The sequence below is a fragment of the Dendropsophus ebraccatus genome, chromosome 6 (assembly GCF_027789765.1).
Source record: "Dendropsophus ebraccatus isolate aDenEbr1 chromosome 6, aDenEbr1.pat, whole genome shotgun sequence".
Lineage (NCBI taxonomy): Eukaryota > Metazoa > Chordata > Amphibia > Anura > Hylidae > Dendropsophus > Dendropsophus ebraccatus.
Window position 1 is genome coordinate 2,815,492 of NC_091459.1, and position 27,478 is coordinate 2,842,969.

At 45.0% G+C, this 27,478-nt stretch overlaps 1 protein-coding gene across 3 annotated transcripts; it reads right to left on the minus strand.

The window, feature by feature from the left end:
- Positions 1-8,250: 8,250 nt before the first annotated feature.
- MPC1 (mitochondrial pyruvate carrier 1) lies at positions 8,251-22,554 on the minus strand. 3 transcript variants are annotated; one of them, XR_011363595.1, is made up of 5 exons: positions 20,122-20,157; positions 19,274-19,370; positions 11,663-11,795; positions 11,418-11,527; positions 8,251-8,941 (listed from the first exon to the last, which is right to left on the minus strand). XR_011363595.1 is itself a non-coding variant. In XM_069974387.1 (5 exons), exons 1-5 carry the CDS (start codon positions 22,260-22,262, stop codon positions 8,908-8,910), a joined length of 339 nt encoding a protein of 112 aa, XP_069830488.1. In that variant the 5' UTR covers positions 22,263-22,554; the 3' UTR covers positions 8,251-8,907. The 3 variants fall into 3 exon arrangements, 2 of the variants coding, with proteins under 2 accessions (XP_069830488.1, XP_069830487.1); XM_069974387.1 differs by lacking the exons at positions 11,418-11,527; positions 20,122-20,157 and adding exons at positions 21,114-21,117; positions 22,192-22,554; XM_069974386.1 differs by lacking the exon at positions 11,418-11,527 and having other exon boundaries at positions 20,122-20,142.
- Between the last annotated feature and the right edge of the window lie 4,924 nt (positions 22,555-27,478).

Below are 27,478 nucleotides of genomic sequence, written 5' to 3' on the forward strand. Positions count from 1 at the left end.
CAGCATGTTTCCTAAACATCCCCCTGTAACCTCCGTGCTCCCCTCCATCAGTCAGTAATCTTACAGGCACAGTGATGTTTTTTGGTTAGGGACTCGTGTATCAGAAGACCTGCACGTGGTACATGAGGCAATATGGCTTGGCCAAATTATATACTAACTTCTGATGTTCGTTTTAAATGTAGCTGAATAAGCTTTCGTGTCAGCCATGGGTGCGATGTGCAGCCATTTCTGTCTTTTTGGCTTGTGCATTTTTTATGTATTCTGTCCCTTTTTTCATTGTGGCTAGCACTCGTGCTTTGTAAGACCCATGTGATCCAAATTAGCAGGAAGCACCTGTGTACATAAGGGGAGGATCTCCTAGTATTCTCCCATTCTACCTGCAGAGGAATGGAGAGAGGTAAGAGCTTTTTTACACTTGTGTTGCTTGGCGTCCACTTTTTCCGCCGGTGGCGCCTGCGGGGTCTGGGAGGGCCCTTTAGGGTCTGGTCCTGTGACAATGGGGTAGCAGGGCCATTCCGTGGCCCCCCTTCTCTGCTTGCGCGCGCTTTGTGGGGATTGTGGTCGGTGACAGGCAAAGTGATTTTTTGGGTTAGGGACTCGTGTATCAGAAGACCTGCACGTGGTACATGAGGCAATATGGTTTGGCCAAATTATATACTAACTTCTGATGTTGGTTTTAAATGTAGCTGAATAAGCTTTCGTGTCAGCCATGGGTACGATGTGCAGCCATTTCTGTCTTCTTGGCTTGTGCAGTCAGCCGCCGACGTGAAACGCAAGCCGCCTGGTCACATGGATGGAAGGCAGACCTCAAGCATGCCCCTCTGGGCGTGATTACAGACGCCCAGGACCTGTGACTGATTCTTCCCACCTTGACTAAATCCGCCCACCTTGACTAAATCCGCCCACCGTGACTACTTGCCAGAAATTTACATACAGCGCGGGACTTCAAAGTAAGATTACTGACTGATGGAGGGGGGCACGGATGTTACAGGGCGATGTTTAGGAAACGTGCTGGGTGATGTGCCAGCACGTTTCCTTATCTTAACCCCTTAACGACCGCGGGCGTATATTTACACCCTGCGGTTGTTAAGGACGTTCAGAGCGGGGCCGCGCTCTGAACCACGGCGGTCCCGGGTGCCGTTTGTAGCCTGGGACCGCAGGTATTAGCGGGCACGGTCCGATCGCCGTGCCCGCTAATACAGTAATCGGATGCAGCTGTCAAAGTTGACAGCTGCATCCGATTACCGTTTGCAGCGTCATCCCTGGTGTCTAGTGGGAAGATCGCTCCTCTGGGACGTTGTCCCGGAGGAGCGATCTCCGTTTCTGAAGCCGGCCGGGGACCGCTCCAAGATGGCGCCGTCCCCGACTCGTCCGGAAGTAAATGAGTGCCTATCTCATGGATCTCTGCAGCATATCTATGCTGCAGAGATCTCTATGAGAGATCAAAGCACTTATACTAGAAGTTCCCTAGGGGGAAAAACCCTAACCCCAGCGGGAATAACCCTAACCCCAGGGGGGCTTCTACTATAAGTGTAAAAGTAAAAAAAAAAGTGTTGTTATTAATAAAAATCCCCCTCTCCTAATAAAAGTCAGAATCACCCCCCTTTTCCCAGGTTATTAATAAAAGTAAATAAATAAATAAACAAACCTATTTGCTATTGCCGCGTGCGTAATCGCCCGATCTATTAATCATATTCCTGATCTCGCACGGTAAACTGCGTAAGCGCCAAAAAATCCCAAAGTGCAAAATTGCGCATTTTTGGTCGCATCAAATCCACAAAAATGTTAATAAAAAGCGATCAAAAAGTCGTATATGCGCAATCAAGGTACCGATAGAAAGAACACATCATGGCGCAAAAAATGACACCTGACACAGCCCCATAGACCAAAGGATAAAAACGCTATAAGCCTGGGAATAGAGCGATTTTAAGTGACGTATATTTGTAAACAATGGTTTTAATTTTTTACCGGCCATCAGATACAAGAAAAGTTATACATGTTATATATCGTTTTAATCGTAACGACTTGTGGAACATATATAACAAGTCAGTTTTACCCCAGGGCGAACGGCGTAAAAACATCCACTAAAAACAAAATGTGTTTGTTTTTTTTCAATTTCACCACACATTGAATTTTTTCCTGCTTTTGCAGTGTACTTTATGCAACAATTCAGCCTGTCATTGCAAAGTACAATTAGTGGCGCAAAAAATAAGGGCTCATGTGGGTCTCTAGTTGAAAAAATGCAACTGCTATGGCCTTTTATGCACAAGGAGGAAAAAACAAAAACGCAAAAATCAAAATTGCCCCGGTCCTTAAGGGGTTAAGAGATTTTCGGCGTGATTGGTTCCCTTTAAACGTCACTGCACCTCAAACAAGAAATAAGAATGGGCTCAGGAATACTTCCAGAAAGCAATGTCAGTGACCACAATCCGCCGTGCCATCCACCACTGTCAGGGAACTAACAGAATGTGCTCAGGAATACTTCCAGAAAGCAATGTCAGTGACCACAATCCGCCGTGCCATCTGCCGCTGCCAGCTGAAACTACAGTGCAAAGAGGAAGGCACTGCTAAGCAAGCTCCACAAGCTCAGCATTTTGCACTGGGCCATGGCTCATTTAAAATGGAGTGTGGCAAAATGGAAAACTGTTCTGTGGTCAGTCTGTGAATCATGATTTGACGTTCTTTATGGAACAGTGGGACGTCATCTGGACCAGAGAGGACAAAGACAACCCAAGTTGTTGTCAATGTTCCGTTCAGAAACCTGCATGACTGATGGTATGGGGTTGCATGAGTGCTTGTCGCATGGGCTGATTGCATGTCTGTAAAGGCACCATTAATGCAGAGAGCTATGTTCAGGTTCTAGAACAACATAATGATAAGATAATGCCAGACCACATTCTGCAGCAATCACATCATGGCTGCGTAGGAGAAAGATCCGGGGACTGAAATGGCAGCCGACCTGCAGTCCAGATCTCTCACCTATAGATGGGCCCAAGATGATGGAACAGTTAGAGGCCTGTATTAGACATGAATGGGAGAGCATTCCTATCTCTAAACTTGAGAAACTGGTCTCCTCTGTCCCCAGACGTCTGTTGACTGTTGTAGGAGGAAGGGGGGATGCCACACAGTGGTTTTTGTAGACACTGTGAAATTTTGAAACAACATATTTTTCACTTAAAATGATCCATTCTGTCAGTTTAAACTTTTGATCTGTGATTTGTGCTCTATTCTGAAAAAAATATTAGATGTTGGCACCTCCACATGATTGCATTCAGTTTTTATTCACAATTTGTTTAGTGTCCCAACTTTTTTGGAATTGAGGTTGTAGTACGTCTCTTATCTTCCTCCTCGGTGCCGTTCCGGTGCAGTTAGTTGTTTGCTCCTTGGTTGGGTAAGACCATTAGCAGTACTGCCCGCCCCCATAGCCCCAATTAGGCCCACTCCTGGCCGGCCCGCTCCATTGATGATAATTAGCAGGGGTGGATCGGTGCTTTGGAGGCGGGGCAGTGCTCCTAACGGTCTCACCAGACTGAGGAGCAAACAACTTAAGTGCACAGGAACGGCTCTGAGGAAGAACGCTAAGACACATGCCTTCATCCTCGGCGCCTCCTGCACAATAGGAGCAGGGCCGTGTAAGGGCTTGTGGTATTTTTCACGAACGAGTGCACTTTGGCACCTTTCATTCTACCAGAAGATGACATATATGACAAATCCCCCCAAATATTTATGGGGTGAAACTGGAAAATAAATTCAATTACACAAATTTCAGTGGGTTTCTCTAGTCACGTAATGTGCTTTACAGTAAAACTGAGATGATCTCTTTATTCTATACGTCAGTCTGAATACAGCGATCGCACCATTAACGATTTTGAATGAACAATGTTTTTTTATAACGATCAGCGTTTAGACAGAATGATACATTGTACGGAAAAATCGTTATGCGATCGCTTAAGCCTATCTCACACATAGGTGAAATCGTTGAAAGACTGTTTACACGGAACGATCTGCGAATTTTTTGCGAACAATCAACGACGATTTGAGAACTTGTTGAAAGATCAAAATGAATGTTTTCTCGTTCGTCGCTTGATTGTTCGCAGTGTTTACACTGAACGATTATTGCTCAAATGCGATAGTTATCGTGCAAAAACGAACGATAATCGTTCTGTGTAAAAGTTTTGGGTTTTTTTGCAAATACGATTACAATCTCCCCATTGTGCCTCTTAATAGTTTAATTTTTCACCTTTGGGGCATCATTTTTCACACCATCATCTCTATTGATATAAAGTTTGTGCACGTGGGACGTTGTGATCACTTTCTATTTTTTTTTTTTTTTTTTACATATAATGTAACAAACAATCAGCTATCCAGTTTACCCCCCTTTTTTCACACCGTTCAATGTACGGGAATAGTATAATTGTTTAATAGATCAGACAATTCCACACGCTGTGATATCAAATATGTTTAGCTATTTTTACACGTTTTATTTGTAAAATGGGACTAGGGGTAATTAAAAATTTTATTGGGGGAGGGGCTATGGCATATTTTTTAAAACATTTTTGCAGTTTTTAGTCCCCCTAGGGAACTATTACAAGCAACCATTAGATTGCTTCTGTTTGGTGCCATTGCATAGTATTGATCAGTATTATTGGCACTCTATGAGAAGATGGTGCAGGAGCGGGTGACGACCTCTCTGGGACTGCAGCACTCGCACGCTTGGCCTCACTCTGATTTCTAGACTCCAGTCATTTACTTGAGCTACAATGCCCAATATGGCCTCCCAGTAGGATGGTGGTGGTGTGTGTCAATTTGGCTCCTCATCCCAGTCTGACTCTATTGCCTCCCTCTAGCTGGGCCGTGATGGAAAGGGAAATAGTGACATATCCTCCACCTTAAAAGCACCGATGTATGCCGGGACTCCTCATCCTCCTCAGGCCATCCACAAAGCACAGGTGTATGCCGGGACTCCTCATCCTCCTCAGGCCATTCACAAAGCACAGGTGTATACCAGGGCTACTGATCCTCCTAAGGCCACACTATAAGGACATGTGGACGGCAAGACACCCAGTAACCACCACGCTCACAACCACAACGCCGCCAACCTGCGGTTTCACTGTTATGCAGGGTGGGGTGGAAATAAAGCTTTACCCATAGAAAGCAATTACAAAGTACATGGTTTTGTTGCAAAACAGGGCCAATAGTCCCACTAGTGTAGCTGACATAGTTTAGCTGGCTGCGGTTTGTTTAAAGTGTCACTGTTATTATTTTTTTTATTTATTTATTTTTTTGCAGAAATCAATATTCCAAGCGATTTTAAGAAACTTTGTAATTGGGTTTATTAGCCGAAAAATGCATTTTTATTATGAAAAAGCAGTTTGAAGCTCCCCCCCCTCTCTTCATTGTTCTCTTATGGAGAGGGGCGGGAGTGGAGGGAGATGAGGCACCAAAACAGGACAACAAAGTTAATTTACAGCTACATCACCGGCTATCTCCTCTGAAGTCAACACTTTACTCTGTGACCTCTGAATACCGGAGGTCACACAGGTGCCGCTGTGTAATCCTTTGTTCTCTGCTGGCAACTAATCTCCCTCCTCCCCTCTCCATAGATTAGAAAGGGCACGACTGATGTAAACAAGACAAGATTTCCTGATAATGAGCCGTGAATGAGAGAGAGAGAGGAGGGAGGGGACCTGGCGAAAGTCTTTTTGAATGCAGATAATGGCATATTTGCCTAATAAACCCAATTACAAAGTTTGTTAAAATCGCCTGTATTATTGATTTCTACAAAAACACAGGTGTGGGTGTTGATGAGGACAGGGCTGGAGATCAATCTGTCTTGATTAAGAATGACACCACTGGACACTTTAAAGGGGGCTGGTGCTTGGCATCATTGTTTCTCTTTTGTTAACTATAGTTATCTCTAAAGAAACACGTGCAGTCATCATTGCACTGCACAACAATAGCCTAACAGGGAAGAGTATCGCAGCTATAAAGATTGCACCTCAGTCAACAATCTATCGCATCATCAAGAACTTCAAGGAGAGAGGTTCCATTGTTGCCAAAAAGGCTCCAGGGGCCCAAGAAAGACCAGCAAGCGCCAGGACAGTCTCTTAAAAGTGTTTCAGCTGCGGGATGGGGCTACCAGCAGTGCAGAGCTTGCTCAGGAATGGCAGCAGGCAGGTGTGAGGGCATCTGCACTGTGCACTGTGAAACTGCGGAGACTCTTGGAGCAAGGCCTGGTCTCATGGAGGGCAGCAAAGAAGCCACTTCTCTCCAGAAAAAACATCAGGGACAGACTGATATTCTGCAAAAGGTACAGGGAGTGGACTGCTGAGGACTGGGGGAAAGGTCCAGGGAGCAGACTACTGAGGACTGGGGGAAAGGTCCAGGGAGTGGACTGCTGAGGACTGGGGGAAAGGTCCAGGGAGCGGACTGCTGAGGACTGGGGGAAAGGTACAGGGAGTGGACTGCTGAGGACTGGGGGAAAGGTACAGGGAGCGGACTACTGAGGACTGGGGGAAAGGTACAGGAAGTGGACTGCTGAGGACTGGGGGAAAGTCATTTTCTCTGATGAATCCCCTTTCCGATTGTTTGGGACATCTGGAAAACAGCTTATTCTAAGAAGACGAGGTGAGCGCTACCACCAGTCTTGTCTCATGCCAACTGTAACCGGCATCCTGAGACCATTCATGTGTGGGGTTGCTTCTCAGCCAAGGGAATCGTCTCTCTCACAGTCTTGCCTAAAAACACGGCCATGAATAAAGAATGCGACCAGAATGTCCTGCAAGAACAACTTCTCCCAACCGTCCAAGAGCAGTTTGGCCACCAACAATGCCTTTTCCAGCATGATGGAGCACCCTGCCATAAAGCAAAAGGTGATAACTAAATGGCTCAGGGAACAAAACAGAGATTTTGGGTCCATGGCCTGGAAACTCCCCACATCTTAATCCCATTGTTAACTTGTGGTCAATCAAGAGACGGGTGGACAAAAAAAACCAACAAATTATGAGAAAATGCAAGCACTGATTGTGCAAGAATGGACGGCTATCAGTCAGGATTTGGTCCAGAAGTTGATTGAGAGCAGCCGGGGAGAATTGCAGAGGTGCTGAGAAAGAAGCCGCAACACTGCAAATATTGACTTGCTGCAGTAACTCATCTATCTGTCAGTATAAGCTTCTGTTACTCATAATATGATTGCAATTATATTTCTGTATGTGATAAAAACATCTGACAAACACACAGAAACCAGAGGGCAGAGGATCATGTGAAAATATAAGATTTGTGTCACTCAAAACTTTTGGCCATGACTGTACACACTGTCCACAGCTCTCCTGGGTGATGTTAACCCAGCACCCTGTGGTGTTGTTCTCCCTCAGCAGCAGGCTCTGTTTCAACACACCCAGGCCCATGGCTTGTTTCTGCACTCATCAGTACGCCCACGTCCTTGTCCCTTTACACTAATTTTTTCCATGTTTTCTATTAACAGATGACACATAGTATACAGGGTGCATACTCAGTCACCACCACTAGACTGTCACACTATAACACTGGTTAGACTGTAAAATACTGTATGGCAGATTTTTTTTCTAGTCCTATATAGATATTTGTAAAATATGGCTATTACTGACAATGACTTACTTCCTGCTATAGAGCCTTTCTTGTACAGTGCCTAGCTTGCTGTCTGTCATCTGGTTTACCTGATCCTTGGCTTCGTTCCTCTGACTCCCCTCTTGCTTTCTGATTTGGTATTTTGACGTCTGACTTTTACCGACCCGGCTAGCTGACCCTTCTTTTGTTGTGTATGGTTTGTTCTGTCCTTGTCTTGCGTGTGCACTTATTCAGTGTAGCCTGCAGTCTTCAGGTTGGGGCCGGCCTATTAAAGCAACTCTGTACCCACAATCTGACCCCCCCAAACCGCTTGCACCTTTGGATAGCTGCTTTTAGTTCAAGATCTGTCCTGGGGTCCGCTCGGCAGGTGATGCAGTTAAAACGTATTTTTTTTAATTTTTTTAACATCCACAAAAATGTGATCGACCACGTTTTTGTGTACATTCAAAAAAACGGGTGCTTTTTGATGTTTTATTTTTTATAATGGAAGTCAATGGAAAAGCAAATCAAAATGCATGCAAACAAATATATCCTTTTTTTCATCCAGATGAAAAAAAAAGGGACAGTTTTAATCCAGCCTAACTTGTGACAATGTAGTGGTAAAAAGCGGTATAAAAGGATAGCACAAACAAGGACACACTGAGCTCTCAGAGAAAGATTTATCTTCCTTTATTAGTTAATCATCACTTTAAAAAAATCATATGATATGAATACCCTAAACAGGATAGAAAGGCTTCAACTTGTATGTATGTGTATCAATGACAAACCAGGCACCAATCTAATCTCTCCCAATGCAATGATCTTGGCCAATAAGGACAAATGATTCAGACCTAACAGAACAATCTTCAGGTCATGAATATAATTGAAACCAAGTATTAATAGAAATAAAAACTACATTGGGCCAGATTGACTTAACAATGCAAGACAAGCTGTCCAGGCTGCCCGTAGTTTGTGTCTCTGATGTTTTAGTGAATCTAGGCCTTTATGTTAACAAAGTTCTCCAGGTTTACAAAAACATGGCTGCTTTCTTCCAGAAACGGCACCTTACATGTCCTCCGTTTGTGTGTGAAGCCAAGTTCCATTGAAGTAAATGCAGCTGAACTGCAATACCACACACAACCTGGAGACAGGGGTGGCGCTGTTTTTGCAAGAAATTAGCTGCGCTCTCTCTAATCCTAGGTAACCACTTCCAAGAGATAGTACTAGATGCTGCAGTCTATAATAATGCACAGTGCACATAACAGTTGGCAAGATCCTATGGTTTGGGGGTGAGGCAGGTATTCAAGGATGGAGACGTGCTGGTCATTTTTGTTCATTCACTTCTTTTTTTGACATTCTAGAGAAAAAAAAAAAAAAAAAAGATTAAAAAAAGGCACAAGTTAATTTCCAAAATAAGATTTCAAGAATGTTTTAAGGCTAGGTTTTCACAGTGGCTTTTTTTTTTTTTTATAATGGCGGCCGTAAATAACGTCCATTACTAATAATCACGATCATTATCAAAAAAGTTATTTTTTTTCAACTAAAAAGACATTGTGGGAACACGGCCTAAAAGTCATAGGTGTAAAAAGAACAAAATGTTTGCGTGGTCTTATAGGCTCCTTATGTACTATGTTTTGAGTGTAACTATCATCTTTGGCGCGTGGCAGGATACACTTTCAAAACCGAAATTGTTCTGGTAGCGACATAGTATACAACGCAATCAATAGCGCTGCCGGAACAATTCCATCTCCGCTGCGCAGGATACACTCTCAGAATTCTGACAGTATATCCCGCCGCCCACCATAAATGAAAGTTACACTTTAAATCTATACAATGAATGTCGGAAAAACAAGTTTATTGTATTCTTATCTGATTATTTTACAAAGTAATTTTTATTTCCCATTAAATGACTCATCAAGAATATCATCATCTATTTGCTGCAAACCACAACTTTACTCTTGTTTGCCATATTCAGACATTGGACATTTGCAGCAAATCATACAGATTTTGAGCTAAAGCACGGAGTGCTTCCATAAGACATACAGGAAGAGACAAGCTGCTTTAGGGTACAAACACACACACCGTATACGCAGCGTATTTTCTGCTGTGATACGCCGCAGATTACATCTAAATAACTGAACACAGCATCAAATCTGCTGCGTATACGGTGTGTGTGTTTGTACCCTTACACTAAGACTGAACTTGTTGCCCATTTTTTATATTATTTTTTATAGCGCCCCCTAAATGCAGAGCGCTCTACATGTGATAGGGGGCTTATAAACAGAATATAACAAGAAAACTACATGGAAAACGTAAATGACAGACCATACTGGTACATACAGTAAACAAATCACTGATCTCAGGGAGACCGGCCAAAGACGACAATTGTACTGAGCGCTTTAGTCAAATTCCCAGGTGCTTGGCCCCCTGGGAAATACAATATGCAAAAAGAGTCAGTGGAGCCTCATTTAAGAGGTTTGAAACCGGGGACTAGCCAGATATCCCTCCAGGGAAGAACCCAGCCAAGGAATGTCTCCTGGAAGGAAACCACCACAACCATTCTACTCCATTCCCCACCTTCCCTGGAGGGATATCTGGTTGGTCCCATGTTTCGAACCTCTAAAATGAGGCTCCAAGGACTCTTTTTGCAGACTGGTACATAGGGAGGGAGGACCCTGCCCGCGAGAGCTAGCAACCAGAAAAGTTTCCCAGGACTGGATCCAGCTTTTCCCAGCACCCGGGGAGGAGCGGCACTGACCTCATAACCCCTGATGATAGCAATTTTAAATGAAGAGATTGCTGGTATAGTGCACATTATACAAATGCTTCACATGTGCTCAAGGAGACCGACTATATCCACTCGTCTCATGCAGCTTACGGTACGTCTCACAGTGTCCGAGTCTCAACATCAAAACAACACATGTGAGTATAGAAACTGAAACGTTGTGGCAGGGGAAGGACCGCCAGCCTATGCACCTCCAGTAGTTGTTACACACCGCTAGGAAACTGCATTATTGCCAAGAAATAAGTCTACAGTGAAGACGACTGAAAGTGAGTGATGTCTCAATTCCTTTACTCATATGTATTGTTTTGTTGTTATAGTTCCTACACTGACACTGGCCTCTCTTGGGCCGACATTAAGGGTAAATTCACACGGGTGGATCCGCCAGGAGTCTCACGCACGAAATCCGAAGCTAATCCGCAATACACGTATTAATAATAATAATAATAAGAATAATACGTGTATTGCGAATTAGCTGTGGATTTCGTGGGTGAGACTCCCGGTGGATCCACCCGTGTGAATTTACCCTTGGCCTACAAACTGGGCATTAGGGATCCAATTAAGGCCTTATTACACCAAGCGACCACCATCTGTATTTGGCCGAATATTGCCCATCACGGCCGATAATCATAGATGGCGAACACCTGACATGCACATGCAGCAGACCATCACTATCTCTTATGGGCTTCCCGGACAATCCTAGCACGGAAAATTTAGAAAAACTTTTAGTAGCACTTTCTTATATCAGAGCCATGTTATGCTCCAACATACCATGGCACAAGTTACACAGTAATTTTTACACATAGCACTCTTCACTTTAAACATGTGGCAACAGTACCGCTTATAGATGGCCCCCCCTCTATGTAGCCCGCTTATGTGTAGTTCCCCTTCTGAATGGGCGCTTACAGGTAGGCACTCGGTAGGTAGTATTCCCATGTAACTAATACCCACAGCCCCACCACCCTGTTAGTCACCCCCCTCTGGTATGTAGTATCACAATGTTATAGGCATCGCATTGAAAGAGGGTGTTCAGGCGTTGGACAGCACTGACTCTGAAGGTCTTGGGGATGGGGCTGGGGGTGTTTGGAAATTCTGCATCAGGAAAGTGGCTCCTATAGACTTCTATGAGGGTGTCCATGCCAGACGAAAAAAGGACAGGATCTAAAAAAAAAAAAAAATCCTGAAGGCTGACCATCACCCCTAGTGGATAGGATACAGGATAGGAAATCCAGACAGATTCCACTACTGACACAGCAGACAGGTAACTTTTCTGGTAAATACTAAAACAAAACTTACTTGTACTTGATCAGTCGAGAGCCTTGAACCAGCTGTGCAAATTCGTTGGTAAAGTGGCATGCAAACAGTAGCCAGTTTCTAGGCTGCACTTTGTAAGCAAAGCGCATGAACAACAATGAGTAGCAAGTGAGAGCTGAAAAAAAAAAAAAATTAGAAGCAAGTAACATTATGGTACAAAACATTCTTCCTTTATTTAAAATGTTGATGGATCCAAACCAGCATGGCTTTACTGAGGGCCGATCATGTCAGACTAATCTCATTGATTTCTTTGATTATGCCACAAAAGTGCTGGATGAAGGTGGTGCTGTGGATATTGCCTATCTGGACTTCAGCAAAGCCGCAGATACAGTTCCCCATAAAGAGCTGATAGAGAAGTTGGAGAAGATTGGACTTAATCCCTGGATAGTTCAGTGGATTTGTGGTTGGCTGAAGGAGAGATATCAGAGGGTTGTTGGTAATGGTGAATATTCCGAGCAGAGACTGGTTACACGTGGTGGCCGCAAGGGTCTGTTCTGGGTCCTATTCTTTTTAATATGTTTGTAAGTGACATAGGAGAAGGGTTGGTAGGTAAGGACAGTGATATAGGAGGAGGGTTGGTGGGTAAGGATAGTGACATAGGAGAAGGGTTGGTGGGTAAGGGTAGTGACATAGGAGAAGGATTGGTGGGTAAGGATAGTGACATAGGAGAAGGTTTGGTAGGTAAGGATAGTGACATAGGAGAAGGATTGGTGGGTAACGATAGTGACATAGGAGAAGGGTTGGTGGGTAAGGATAGTGACATAGGAGAAGGGTTGGTGGGTAAGGATAGTGACATAGGAGGAGGGTTGGTAGGTAAGGATAGTGACATAGGAGAAGGGTTGGTAGGTAAGGATAGGGACATAGGAGAAGGATTGGTAGGTAAGGATAGTGACATAGGAGGAGGGTTGGTAGGTAAGGATAGTGACATAGGAGAAGGGTTGGTAGGTAAGGATAGTGACATAGGAGAAGGGTTGGTAGGTAAGGATAGTGACATAGGAGAAGGGTTGGTAGGTAAGGATAGTGATATAGGAGGAGGGTTGGTGGGTAAGGATAGTGACATAGGAGAAGGGTTGGTAGGTAAGGATAGTGACATAGGAGAAGGGTTGGTGGGTAAGTATAGTGATATAGGAGAAGGGTTGGTAGGTAAGGTTTATCTGTTGCTGATGACACAAAAGTGTGCAATAGGGTGGATATTCCTGGAGGTGTCAGTAATATGGAAAATGATTTAGCTTTGCTAGATAAGTGTCCAAACAGGGGAAATTGAAGTTCTTCGTTTCCAAATGTAAAATAATGCACTTGGGGAGGAGGAATCCTCTATCAGAGTATCACATCGGCAGTACTGTGTTGGAAAAGACTTCAGAAGAAAGGGATTTAGGGGCAGTGATATCAGACAGCCTTAAAATGAGTCACCAGAGCAACCAGGCGGTGGGGAAAGCAAATCGTATGCTGGGGTGTATATATATATATAGGTATGCTGGGGTGTATATATATATATATATATATATATATATATATATATATATATATATATATATATATATATATATATATAGCTATGCTGGGGTGTGTATGTGTATATATATATATATATATATATATATATATATATATATATATATATATATATATATATATATATATATATATAGGTATGCTGGGGTGTGTATATATATATAATGGTATGCTGGGGTGTATAGCTAGAGGTATAACCAGTAGGAAGAGGGAGATTGTGATCCCGCTGTATAGAGCTCTGGTGACATCACATCTGGAATACTGTGTCCAGTTCTGGAGACCTCATCTAAAAAAGGAGATTGATAAAATAGAACGGGTCCAAAGACGGCTACAAAAGTGGTGGAGGGTGTGAGGCATAAACCATAGCAGGAAAGACTTAAAGATTTGAATCTGTATAGTCTGGAGGAAAGAAGGGAAAAGGGGAGACATGATGGAAACCTTTAAGTATGTTACAGGGGGAAGAAGGGAAAGGAGGGATATGATGGAAACCTTTATATATGTTACAGGGGGAAGAAGGGAAAGGAGGGATATGATGGAAACCTTTAAGTATGTTAAAGGACTAAATAAGGTTCAGGAGGGAAGTGTTTTTAGTAAAAAACTGAGCTCAAGAGCAAGAGGAGACAGTGAAAGGTTAGTTGGGGGAAAGATCAGAAGCAATGTGAGAAAATATTATTTTACTGAAAGAGTAGTAGATACCTGGAACAAACTTCCAGCAGAGGTGGTTGGTAAATCTACAATAACATAATTTAAACACGCCTGTGATAGACATAGATCTATCCTAAGATAATAAGAAAGAAAATACTAAAAGGGCGACTAGATGGACCCAGTGGTCTTTTTCTGCCGACAATCTTCTATGTTTCTATGCATCCTCCCTTCTCTTCTGCAGCCTGCATGTCGTCACACATAGCGCAGGCCGCTCCCGAATGACCAATGTAAGATGAATATATGATACCTTGAGGCCATAACATTATGGAAAACTAATACACCTTACATTGCCTTCAGGTTACAGTATGTTAAAAATGGTCTTTCCAGGATAATTTTAAAGGATAACTTCAACGATTTAAAAAAAAAAAAAAAAAAAAAAAAACCACACTCAGAAATATATGTATACTATTCTCACTCCTGAGTCCGTCTTTGTGCAAAATTCCCGCCATTCGCAGACAGCTCTGGTCGGCGTCTTCTCTACCTCCTGGTTCTTTGGTTCGGAGCTGGGCTGAGAGTCACCTGACGGTGTAGAAGAGGGGGGCCTCTCTCACTAAGGGGTGCTAGTCGGGCCAGCCTCCCTCTACTGGTGACTACATCGACACAGGATGGCGCCAGCAGAAGATCCCAAGATCGACAGGAATGAGGTAGGTAGGACTTTATTACAGTTCAGGGAGGAAATGGAAACGTAGGGAAAGGGGGCAGAACATTCTATAACTTTGTAATTTGCTCCAACTACAGTAAAAACATTTGCACCGGAGCTGTCCTTTAAAGGGGTGCTCCGGGCAAAATGTATTTTTTAAATATGTTATTACAGAAGGAAAGTTAGACAAATCCCTAATATATACTAATTATGAGAAATACACATATAGTGATTATATATATAAAAAAAAATCGTGATGTCACATCTTAAGTGTATGTACCAGCAGGGGGCGCACTATATGTAGAAGAACAGAATTAGAATAGACGTCCCCAAACACTAATGACCACAGTTCTACTGCGGTTTACAGCTGTGCTTTGTTGGTATGATGGTGCTGTGCCTGCATCTGTGTTAGGCTGTTTGCTTTAGGTGATAAAATGGCACCTCAGCGCAAGAGAAAGAGAGAGACCTGGAAGAACACCCAGCAGCGGCGTCCCTGCACGGAGATGTGCCGCTGTGGGGAAGCAGAGAAAGGAGCCAGCATGGGGCTGATCGCTGAGGTGCCATTTTATCACCTTAAACTAACAGCCTAACACAGATACAGGCACAGCACCATAATAACAGCAAAGCACAGCTGTATACCGCAGTGAAACCATGGTCACTAGTATTTTGGGACATCTAATTGTATTCTTCTACATATAGTGCGCCCCCTGCTGGACCCTGCCGGTACATACACTTGAGCCTGCCTGATCTACTAAATTGAGGGAAATATATATATCTCACTATATGTGCATTTCCCATAATTAGTGTATATTAGGGATTTCTCTTACTTTCCTTACATAATAACATATTAAAAAAAAATACATTTTGTTTGGAGTTCTCCTTTAACTTGAGACCAGATTTAACATACAATGCTACTACAGACAGTCCAAGTCTGCAGCATATGTCCGAATGGCTTTTTCTAGTAAAAGAGATGAGCGAACTTAAAAGGGGTCCTCCAGGCAAAATTTATTTTTTTAAAATATTTTATTACATATGGAAAGTTAGACAGTCGGTGCTATACAAAATAAATGCATTATTAATAATAATAATAATAATAATAATAATAATAATAATATGTGTGAATTATAATGTGAATTACAGCTGACAGATTCCCTTTAATTCAATATGGTGGTGTTGGTGGTCTCTATACAGGAGCCACCCCTTTGCTAGATCCTTCCCTGGAGGGATATCTGGCTTGTCCTGTGTTTTGAGACCCATTACTGAGGCTCTGTGGACTCTTTTTTTGCATATTCAAGATTCCCTTTAAGTCTGAAAAGATGGATAAAGCCCTAGGACGCCTACGGCGTTTTTTCTTGGACTTTCTTTGGCTGAACTTTTAAAGGGGTACTCCGGGCAAAATATATTTAATATTTTATTACATATGGAAAGTTAGACAAATCACTAATAAACACTATTTATGGGAAATGCACATAAAAGTGCTATTTCCCTCAATTTAGTAGATCAGACAGGCTCAATTTCTCTAAAAAAAAATGTGATGTCACGTCTCAAGTGTATGTTTTCTGGCAGGTTCCAGCAGGGGGCGCATGTAGAAGTATAAACTAAGAATAGACGTCAATGTAGAAGAAGTGTAGTGCTCTCTCCCTCCGTCCATCCCTCCCTTCCTGTGCTGGCAATGTCCCCCCTTTTCTCCCTCCATCCCATCTGTCTGCCTGTCTCGCTCCCAGCCATGCCGCCCGTTCCCGTGCAGGGGGTGAGCGCTCCTTACCCGCCACTCACTCTGCTGCACCTCTTTCCAAGAAGCTGCCCGTGCTCTCCCATCCTCTATGAGCCCCTGCGGCTCTGTACCCCGCTGTCCGGTCCCACGCAGGAGTGCTCATCCCGCCACCCAATCCCTTTGGGGTGAGCGCTCCTGCGCCTCCTCCCGTCCTCTGTGTGCCCCAGCGATCCCCGCTGCAACTCAGCGCTCACCCCGCTTCTTGGTCCTGTTCGGGGTGAGCACTTCTGCACCTCCTCTTGTCCTCTCTGTTCTCCTCCTCCTCATGTCATTCTGAGCCCGTGCAGCCCCGTGCCCCGCTGTGCCTCAGCGCTCATCCCGCCGCTCGGTCCCGTGCAGGAGCGCTCACCTTGATGGGACCGAGTGGCGGGATGAGCGCTAAGGCACAGCGGGGTAGAATGACAGGAGGAGAACAGAGGGGACAAGAGGAGGTGCAGGAGCGCTCACCCCGAACAGGACCCCAACGGGAACGGGCAGCTTCTTGGAAGGAGGTGCAGCAGGGCGAGTGGCAGATAAGGAGTGCTCACTCCCCTGCACAGGAACGGGTGGCATGGCTGGGAGGGAGACAGGCAGAGAGATGGGAGGGAGGATGGACAGACGTTGCAAGCACAGGAAGGAACGGACGGACGGAGGGAGAGAGCACTGCATTTCTACATAGTCGTCTATTCTTAGTTTATACTTCTACATGCACCCCCTGCTGGAACCTGCCGGAAAACATACACTTGAGACGTGACGTCACGTTTTTTTTTAGAGTCCACAGAGCCTCAGTAACTAGTCAAAACACAGGACTAGCCAGATATCCCTCCAGGGAAGGATCTAGCAAAGGGGTGGCTCCTGTATAGAGACCACCAACACCACCATACTGAATTAACCTCTTAAGGACATAGGACGTACCGGTACGTCCTATGTCCTCATTAGCGCTTCAAAGCGGGGCCGCGCGGCGGCCCCGCTTTGAAGTGCCGCGATCCCGGGTGCCGCGTGTAGCCCGGGACCGCCGCTATTAGCGGGCACGGTCCGATCGCCGTGCCCGCTAATTAGCTAATCGGAGGCAGCTGTCAAAGTTGACAGCTGCCTCCGATTACCGGAGGCAACCTTTCCCTGGTGTCTAGTGGGGGAGATCGCTCCTCCGGGACCTTGTCCCGGAGGAGCGATCTCCGTTACTGATGCCGGCCGGGGACGCGTCCAAGATGGCGCCGTCCTCGGCTCGGCACTCGTTTGTTTCCGGCTGCAGCAGCCGAAAGCAAACGAGTGCCGATCTCATGGATCTCTGCAGCATATCTATGCTGCAGAGATCTCTATGAGAGATCAAAGTGTATATACTAGAAGTCCCCCAGGGGGGCTTCTAGTATATGTGTAAAAAAAAAAAAAAAAACGTGTTGTTAATAGTAAAAATCCCCCTCCCCTAATAAAAGTCTGAATCACCCCCCTTTCCCCAGGTTTTAAATAAAAGTAAACAAATAAATAAATAAATAAACATGTTTGCTATCGCCGCGTGCGTAATCGCCCGAACTATTAATTAATCACATTCCTGATCTCGTACGGTAAACGGCGTCAGCGCAAAAAAATCCCAAAGTGCAAAATTGCGCATTTTTGGTCGCATCAAATCCAGAAAAAATGTAATAAAAAGCGATCAAAAAGTCGTATATGCACAATCAAGGTACCGATAGAAAGATCACATCATGGCGCAAAAAATGACACCTCGCACAGCCCCATAGACCAAAGGATAAAAGCGCTATAAGCCGGGAATGGAGCGATTTTAAGGAATGTATATTGGTTAACAACGGTTTGAATTTTTTACAGGCCATCAGATACAATATAAGTTATACATGTTATATATCGTTTTAATCGTAACGACTTGAGGAACATGCATAACAAGTCAGTTTTACCCCAGGGCGAATGGCGTAAAAACACATTTCCCCCAAATAAAAGAAATGCGTTTTTTTTTTCAATTTCACCACACTTTGAATTTTTTTCTGGTTTCGCAGTGTACTTTATGCAAAAATTCAGCCTGTAATTGCAAAGTACAATTAGTGACGCAAAAAATAAGGGGTCATGTGGGTTTCTAGGTGGAAAAATGCAAGTGCTATGACCTTTTAAACACAAGGAGGAAAAACCGAAAACGTAAAAACGAAAATGGGCCATGTCCTTAAAGGGTTAAAGGGAATCTGTCAGCTGTAATTCACACTTAATAATAATAATGCATTACACCTCCTGTTCAGCTCATTACGAGGCTTAGCTGCTCATTTGGACGCTAGGTTCATTGTATTTTTCCGGGATCCTGTGTGAGCTGAATAGGATGAATCCAACATTCCAGTGGGAAAAAGAATTCCAATTTATTTGCTCGTCATAAAATTATCAGCGTGTACAGAACGAGAACTGACCCCCAGGCAAACAACAGTGTGTGTTGTGCACCCTTAGTCATGGCTATCCAGGGCAAAGTTTAAATAGTTCAGCTAGTAAGACAGGTTTTACCGGGTGCATGACGACCATTACAATGTTAGTGAAAAGTGATAAGAAACTGACCGTCCCAGAAGATCTTGTTCTTTTATTCTAATCTGTTTCAATTTTCTAAATAATATTTTTTTAATTTCACTTTTTGTACACTGTTATGGGGCGGCCATCTTGCCTGGGCCGTTCTTAACAGCATTTAGTGACATGCTTTACAACAAGACTCATGGACATAGACGACAATAGACAGAGTCTGTCCCCTTGAGATGAATTACTGACATTAGTAGTGAGACATAACTGAGCGCTCTGTGACCTGTGAAGAAGAGGTAATTCCACAGGGGGCTGCTATTGTGGAACCTCCGGTCTATATGACCTGCATAATGGAAACAGCTAGATATATGTACCAATCCAAAACTGATGGGCAAACAGGTAAACACACACCTCTATGTCCCTAATCACACTAAATAAAGTGCATAAAGGTAATCCGGAGGCAAGAAAAAGAAAAAGCGCTTACCAAATGTCATCCGGCCACTAATGATCTCTGGTGACTTCTTCATGTCATTTATAGCAGCAATGGGGAGTCCCCAGTTAGCAACTGGTCCCCAGAAGTGCTGTAGGGATCGACATCAATAGATTAACATACACAATACACAAACATTACAGCCGAGAATACATTTACTATCCCGCTGCTATTAAGCAAGAATAAACTTAACACAACCGAAGGCCGCATTCACACGTTGCGTAAATATTGTTCCTGAATGGACTATGCTCTACAGGCCGGAACGCAGAACTCCCGGCATCATTCATTCTGAAACTGTACTGACACGGTTGTCACGGCGGGGGGGGGGGGGGGGTTAGCGGGGGCAAGGCCGGGTGATATGGGGGGGGGGGGGGGGCCAGGCCGGGTGGTATGGGGGGGGGGGGGCCAGGTGATATGGGGGGAAGCCGGGTGATATGGGGGGGAGGCCAGGTGATATGGGGGGGAGGCCGGGTGATATGGGGGGAAGCCGGGTGATATGGGGGGAAGCCGGGTGATATGGGGGGGGGAAGCCAGGCCGGGTGATATGGGGGGAGGGGGTGGGCCGGGTGATATGGGGGGGGGGGGGGCCAGGCCGGTGATATGGGGGGGGGGGGGGCCAGGCCGGTGATATGGGGGGGGGGCCAGGCCGGGTGATATGGGGGGGGGGGGGGGCCGGGTGATATGGGGGGGGGGCAGGCCGGGTGATAAGGGGGGGGGGGGGGGGGGGGGGGGACAGGCTGGGTGATACGGGGGCCCCAAACACAACAACAACTTTATAAAGAGCGGTTATCAGTTCCATTGGTTCCAAAGAGCAATAAATAGCAGCCAACAGGTTTCCTTACCGTGCTGTGGGTTTAGCGGCAGCGACATCAGACACAGCAGGAAAAAAGAAACAAAAAAGACAAAATGAGCAAATACAGAAAAGATAAAAACAAGGACACTTTGTGGACTGTAAACAACCGAGGGGATTGTTCTTATATGATGGGGTCGGCTGCTTTAGGGTGAGATCACACTGCGAGTTCTGCAGCAAAATTATGTGGAAACCACAGAACTGTCAGCAGACAAAACAATAAACGCCCGTTCTATGTCGCCCGCCCTTCTGTTGTTTCCATTTTAGCTGTTAGGATGGAGATACAGTATGGATATACCAGGTACCTACTGGAGCTCCAACCACCTGATACTATCTCTGCAAGTTATATTTTTAAACTTCGACATATTTCCCTTTATTCCTCTATACAGATTTAAATACTTAAGGGGTACTCCAGGGATTTTTTTTAAAACGAACTGGTTTCATAAAGTTGTAGAGACTCTGTCAGTAGGGTTCTTCTGTCCTGCCAAAAGTTATAAACTAGTGACAGGATGAGGGATCACTTACATTGTTCTGTGCAGCTGATCCAGAGATCTCCTCCTGAATAACATGCACAATAAGAAGTCATCTCCATTATGTGCATGAGCCCAGTAGTCCTGGATATTCATGAGAAGCAGAAAACTTTGCCCTCCTGCTGCTAATTGGCAGTCATCTATTCATGCTGTGTATAGGGAGTCAGCTGTCAATCAGCAGCTGGAGGGCGGGGGGAGGGGTGCGGCAAGAATCCTATTCTCCTGCATATTAGGAGAACGGCTGAGCAGAATGATGTAAGTAATACACCGATCTGTTTAGCATTTGTCACTAGTTTATGCTGCCCTCATTTAAGGTGGAATAACCCTAGTGACAGATTCCCTTTAAATAGATTTGTAATTTACTTATTTAAAAAAAAAAAAATCTCCAGCTTTCCAGCACTTATCAGCTGCTGTATGTCCTGCAGGAAGTGGTGTATTCTCTCCAGTCTGACACAGTGCTCTCTGCTGCCACCTCTGTCCATGTCAGGAACTGTCCAGAGCAGCAGAGGTTTTCTATGGGGATTTGCTGCTGCTCTGGACAGTTCCTGACATGGACAGAGGTGGCAGCAGAGAGCACTGTGTCACATATACCACTTCCTGCAGGACATACAGCAGCTGATAAGTACTGGAAGACTGGAGAGAATAAACCACTTCCTGCAGGACATACAGCAGCTGATAAGTACTCGAAGACTGAAGTAAATTACAGATCTTTATAACTTTCTAATATCAGTTGACTTGAAAGAAAAATATTTTCGCCGGAGCGCCACCATTCACATGTACCACATCTGCTGCTGATAGCTGCCCATTCACTTCAATGGGATGACAGCTGCAGCAGGACTGTATGTTACAGTCAGCGCCCTTATACTGTACCGGTCCCGCTTACTATGGGGGCCCCCAGCACTGGGGGGGGGGGGGTACCCCACTGATTGGCTGAGCCCCGGGAGTATCTCATCCCATTGAAGTGAATGGGCAGGTATCTCGCATGGTAAAATGGGCGGTGGAGACAGTAGGTGTGAATGGGGCCTTATGTGCACTGCTTGTATCTATGGCGACTCCCGAGGAGCGGTCACCTGTTACTATTGGACACAACCACTGACCCCGCTGTGTATATATATATACTTCCCACCGGTCACCGTATAATGTGCGGGGAGATTACACGGTCTGTGGTTACAGAGGAGGATGAGGGGCCCGGGAACCTGTATACATATAGCGCTCCATAGCCGGAGATAGAGCCATTGCCGTGCCCTCCGCCGCCTGCCCCCGGTGACATTGCCGTGCCCTCCGCCGCCTGCCCCCGGTGACATTGCCGTGCCCTCCGCCGCCTGCCCCCGGTGACATTGCCGTGCCCTCCGCCGCCTGCCCCGGTGACATTGCCGTGCCCTCCGCCGCCTGCCCCCGGTGACATTGCCGTGCCCTCCGCCGCCTGCCCCCGGTGACATTGCCGTGCCCTCCGCCGCCTGCCCCCGGTGACATTGCCGTGCCCTCCGCCGCCTGCCCCCGGTGACATTGCCGTGGCCCCCGGTGACATTCACCTCATGAGGTAGTCGCGGAAGTCTTTGCTCCTGACATATTCCACCGCCTTGCGCGCCGCCACTCCTGCCATGATGACCGGGGATCAGACACTGACACTTCAGCCCGGCACCGACAACAAAGCGCGTAGCCGCACGGGAGCGCGCCTGACCTCACGTGAACTGACGCTTACAACGTTACCAGGAACGCTGGGAGGGATGCGCGCCCGCCGCCGCCATGTTGGATTCTGGCAATCCCGATACTCCTGGCCGTATAGACGGTAATTTCTGGTCGCGGTTTGTAATGTACAAATGGGCGCAGAGAAGCGTCAGTCACATCAGAGCCGGGGGTGAGATCTGTCTGCGGCCGCAGGAGTCGGTGACCGGGGCGGCACGGGGGCGCGCACGGCTGTCCTTGGCGCGCGCACGCTCTCTCTAGAGGACAACGGTTTAGGGGCTCGTCTTCATGCCGTTTTCTAATTGGTTGATTCCTCCTTTTCTTTTTCTAAAGTGTCACCCTGTCAGCTCCACCCCTAAAGTGTCACCCTGTCAGCTCCACCCTTAAAGTGTAACTCTGTCAGCTCCACCCTTAAAGTGTCACCCTGTCAGCTCCACCCTTAAAGTGTCACTCTGTCAGCTCCACCCTTAAAGTGTAACCTTGTCAGCTCCACCCTTAAAGTGTCACTCTGTCAGCTCCACCCTTAAAGTGTCACTCTGTCAGCTCCACCCTTAAAGTGTAACCTTGTCAGCTCCACCCTTAAAGTGTCACTCTGTCAGCTCCACCCTTAAAGTGTCACTCTGTCAGCTCCACCCTTAAAGTGTGACCCTGTCAGCTCCACCCTTAAAGTGTAACTCTGTCAGCTCCACCCTTAAAGTGTAACCTTGTCAGCTCCACCCTTAAAGTGTCACTCTGTCAGCTCCACCCTTAAAGTGTCACTCTGTCAGCTCCACCCTTAAAGTGTGACCCTGTCAGCTCCACCCTTAAAGTGCAACCTTGTCAGCTCCACCCTTTAAGTGTCACCCTGTCAGCTCCACCCTTGTATAATATAAAAGTTATACAAGTTACATATCTTTGTAATCGTACCGACTGGACGAACATGGATAACAAGTCAGTTGTTCCCCAGGGCGAACGACGTAAACAAAAAAAACCCAATTTTACCGCACATGTAATTTTTTCTGGTTTCGCAGCATATTTTATGCAAAAATTCCGCCCGTCATTGCAAAGTACAATTAGTGACGCAAAAAATAAGGATAAGGGCTCATGTGGGTCTCTAGGTGGGAAAATGCAAGTGCTATGTATGTATGTATGGCCTTATATACATAGAGAGGAAAAAAGGAAAACGCAAAAAGGAGAATTAGGCCGGGAGGGAAGGGGTTAAGCATCACTGCTGTTTTTTTTTACATTTTTGACGTGTCATAGAGACATGAGCAAAAAGAAAGGTCCAACAGCATCTAAAATAAATAATACGGGGGGTTATAATGGGGGGCAAAATAAGCAAGGTCATCAGAGATATACAGAGAGTCACAGAGACATGTCATAGTGATATAGAGAGTCATAGAGACATGTCATAGTGATATAGAGAGTCACAGAGACATGTCATAGAGATATAGAGAGTCACAGAGACATGTCATAGTGATATAGAGAGTCACAGAGATATGTCATAGTGATATAGAGAGTCACAGAGATATGTCATAGTGATATAGAGAGTCATAGAGACATGTCATAGAGATATACAGAGAGTCATATGCTGTACAAAGAGAGAAGGTGGGAGCTACTAAAAATCTCTAAATGGGATGCTGCTTGAGAAAGGCTGTAAATTTGCCGAAACGTTGCATTGGTGTGAATAAACTCCTCACCTTTTTTTTTTTTTTTTGAGGTGCTGTCTCCTGCATATTTTTCCTTGGGAATTGTTACTTACCCCGGTCCGGTAAGCTGAGGCGTGCACCTACTGCATATTTAATGCTCCACTAAGTCTGATCTTTGTATACCTGTGCTGCTGGACATTTTCCTTTTATGTCTCTATGCCTCTCTCTATGACACGTCTCTTTCTCTATGACATGTCTCTATGCCTCTCTCTCTATGACATGTCTCTATGACTCTCTCTCTATGACATGTCTCTATGACTCTCTCTCTATGACATGTCTCTATGCCTCTCTCTATGACATCTCTTTGACTCTCTCTCTCTATGACATGTCTCTTTGACTCTCTCTCTATGACATGTCTCTATGCCTGTCTCTATGACATGTCTCTATGACTCTCTCTCTATGACATGTCTCTATGCCTCTCTATGACATGTCTCTATGACTCTCTATGACATGTCTCTATGCCTCTCTCTATGACATGTCTCTATGACTCTCTCTATGACATGTCTCTATGCCTCTCTATGACATGTCTCTATGACTCTCTCTCTATGACATGTCTCTATGCCTCTCTATAACATGTCTCTATGACTCTCTCTATGTCTCTATGACTCTCCATGACATGTCTCTATGACTCTCTCTCTATGACATGTCTCTATGCCTCTCTATATGTCTCTATGAATCTCTATGATGCGGCCAGCTCACTCTCTGTTATATCTCCCTTGGGAAAGTCAGTGAAACGTCAGGGCAGGGGGTGGTTAATATTTAAGTGGGGACTCTGATAAATCATCATCCCCCATTGATTGCAGAGCGTTACCCCCTTATATTGCAGAGCGTTACCCCCTATATTGCAGAGCATTACCCCCCTATATTGCAGTGTTACCCCCCTATATTGCGGAGCGTTACCCCCTATATTGCAGAGCATTACCCCCCTATATTGCGGAGCATTACCCCCCTATATTGCAGAGCATTACCCCCCTATATTGCGGAGCGTTACCCCCTATATTGCAGAGCATTACCCCCCTATATTGCAGTGTTACCCCCCTATATTGCAGAGCATTACCCCCCTATATTGCAGAGCATTACTCCTTATATTAAAAAGCATTACCCCCTATATTGCAGAGCATTACCCGCCTATATTGCAGTGTTACCCCCCTATATTGCAGAGCATTACCCCCCTATATTGCAGAGCGTTACCCCCTTATATTGCAGAGCGTTACCCCCCATATTGCAGAGCATTACGTCCCTATATTGTGGAGCATTACCCCTTATATTGCAGAGCGTTACCCCCCTATATTGTGGAGCATTACCCCTTATATTGCAGAGCATTACCCCCCCATATTGCAGAGCATTACCCCCTCTATTGCAGAGCATTACCCCCCTATATTGTGGAGTATTACTCCTTATATTGCAGAGCGTTACCCCCCCATATTGCAGAGCATTACCCCCTCTATTGCAGAGCGTTACCCCCCTATATTGCAGAGCATTACCCCCTATATTGCAGAGCATTACCCCCCTATATTGCAGAGAGTTACCCCCCATATTGCAGAGCATTACCCCCCTATATTGCAGAGCATTACCCCCCTATATTGCAGAGCGTTACGCCCCTATAGAATGATGAACTGCTATCTCCGCTATGCGATGACTGCGGTTTCTGCCACTCAGTGTCACTCAGGATAGCTTCACACACACCGTATCGCAGTGAATTTTCTGCTGCAGATACGCAGCAGATTTGATGTAAATAACTGAACACAGCATGAAATCTGCTGCAGATCTGCTGCGCATCGGTCGTGTGTGTTAGCACCCTGAAGCTTTATCTACATTGAGGGAGGATACAGTGTGTATGAAGAATCAGTACAGAGGAGAATACAGTCCTACACTGACCCCTAGTGTCTGATTCTGAATATTACATGCTGAGAAGAGTAGCAGACACTGTGTGTATTAATAGACAGTATGTGATTCTCTTCTATTCTCTCACATAAAATCAATAAGATACATACCAACATTATTGATTAGTTAATACAGAGTCCCCAGTTTTAAATTTACATTGTTTTTACCTATTATTATATATTAATAAAAGTTAGTGGTCCCCATAGACTATTGGGAAGTTGTTGTGATGAACGTGTTTCATGCCGGGCGCCAAGATTCCTGCATTCTCAGAGCCCAATGCTCACTTCCCATTGAGTTGTATAGGGGGCAAAGGGGGTAGATTTTCCTGGCCCCCTTAAGGGATACCCATGAAACCTTTGTTGATAGTGATTGGTGGGTCTGTAACAAGCTTATTCTTAGATGTTTGTAATATTGTTTTTATGATATAGTCATGCTATGCATTGTATATCGGTTATTGGTTAATTGTTCTCAGGATGTCTCGTGTAGCCAGTTGTAGATTGGAATTGTCTGTAACCAATCAGGGAGCCTCTATGAAGTTTCCCGCACTTTGTGCATGTCAGTGAAGGTTACATCTACTATGCTGTATCCTCCTTACTGTGCATGTATTGGGTGTCTGGTTTATAGTCTATATTTATTGTATATACTGTATATGCTTAGTGTTTGGGGAATATCCTAGTGATGATTTGCGCAGGTCAGGATACTTGGCCGGACTGCGCAGGTTTGTATTGTTTATTCTTCTCTCTTCTGGTCCTATGGTCAGGTGCACGTTTTTAGCCTGAGCTTCCGAGGCAGCCGGAGTTCCACTTTGCACACATGTTTTTATACTTTGAATATTACAGCGATTCTGCGAGCTTTTTCTGCGAAGGTCAATGCTTTATTAGTTTATGCCTTTATTCCACTCTCAATATATATTATTACTACTCAATGAGTTGGAGTGTGAGTTCTTTGCTGTGTTAATTCCTTCAGGTCCCCATATTTACTGTATCCACATAGTTATTGACAATTCTACTATATTTTACAATTGTAGGAACTCTAGGGGCATTTTTCTCCTGACTAGTCAGTGTAATGTATTCCTGTAACTGCTTTACGTATCAGTAGCCTCGTATCCAATGCTACGTTTGTATTTATTGTTAAAGGGGCATTCCAGCGGAAATTTTTTTTTTTAAATTAACTGGCATCAGAAAGTTATATAGATTTGTAATTTACTTCTATAAAAATTTCCAGTCTTCCAGTACTTATCAGCTGCTGTATGTCCTGCAGGAAGTGGTGTATTCTCTCCAGTCTGACACAGTGCTCTCTGCTGCCACCTCTGTCCATATCAGGAACTGTGCAGAGCAGCAGCAAATCCCCATAGAAAACCTCTCCTGCTCTGGACAGTTCCTGACATGGACAGAGGTGGCAGCAGAGAGCACTGTGTCAGAATACATCACTTCCTGCAGGACATACAGCAGCTGATAAATACTGGAAGACTGGAGATTTTTAAATAGAATTAAATTACAAATCAATGTAACTTTCTGGTACCAGTTGATTTGATCAATCCATACTGTTCTCTAACTCTTCT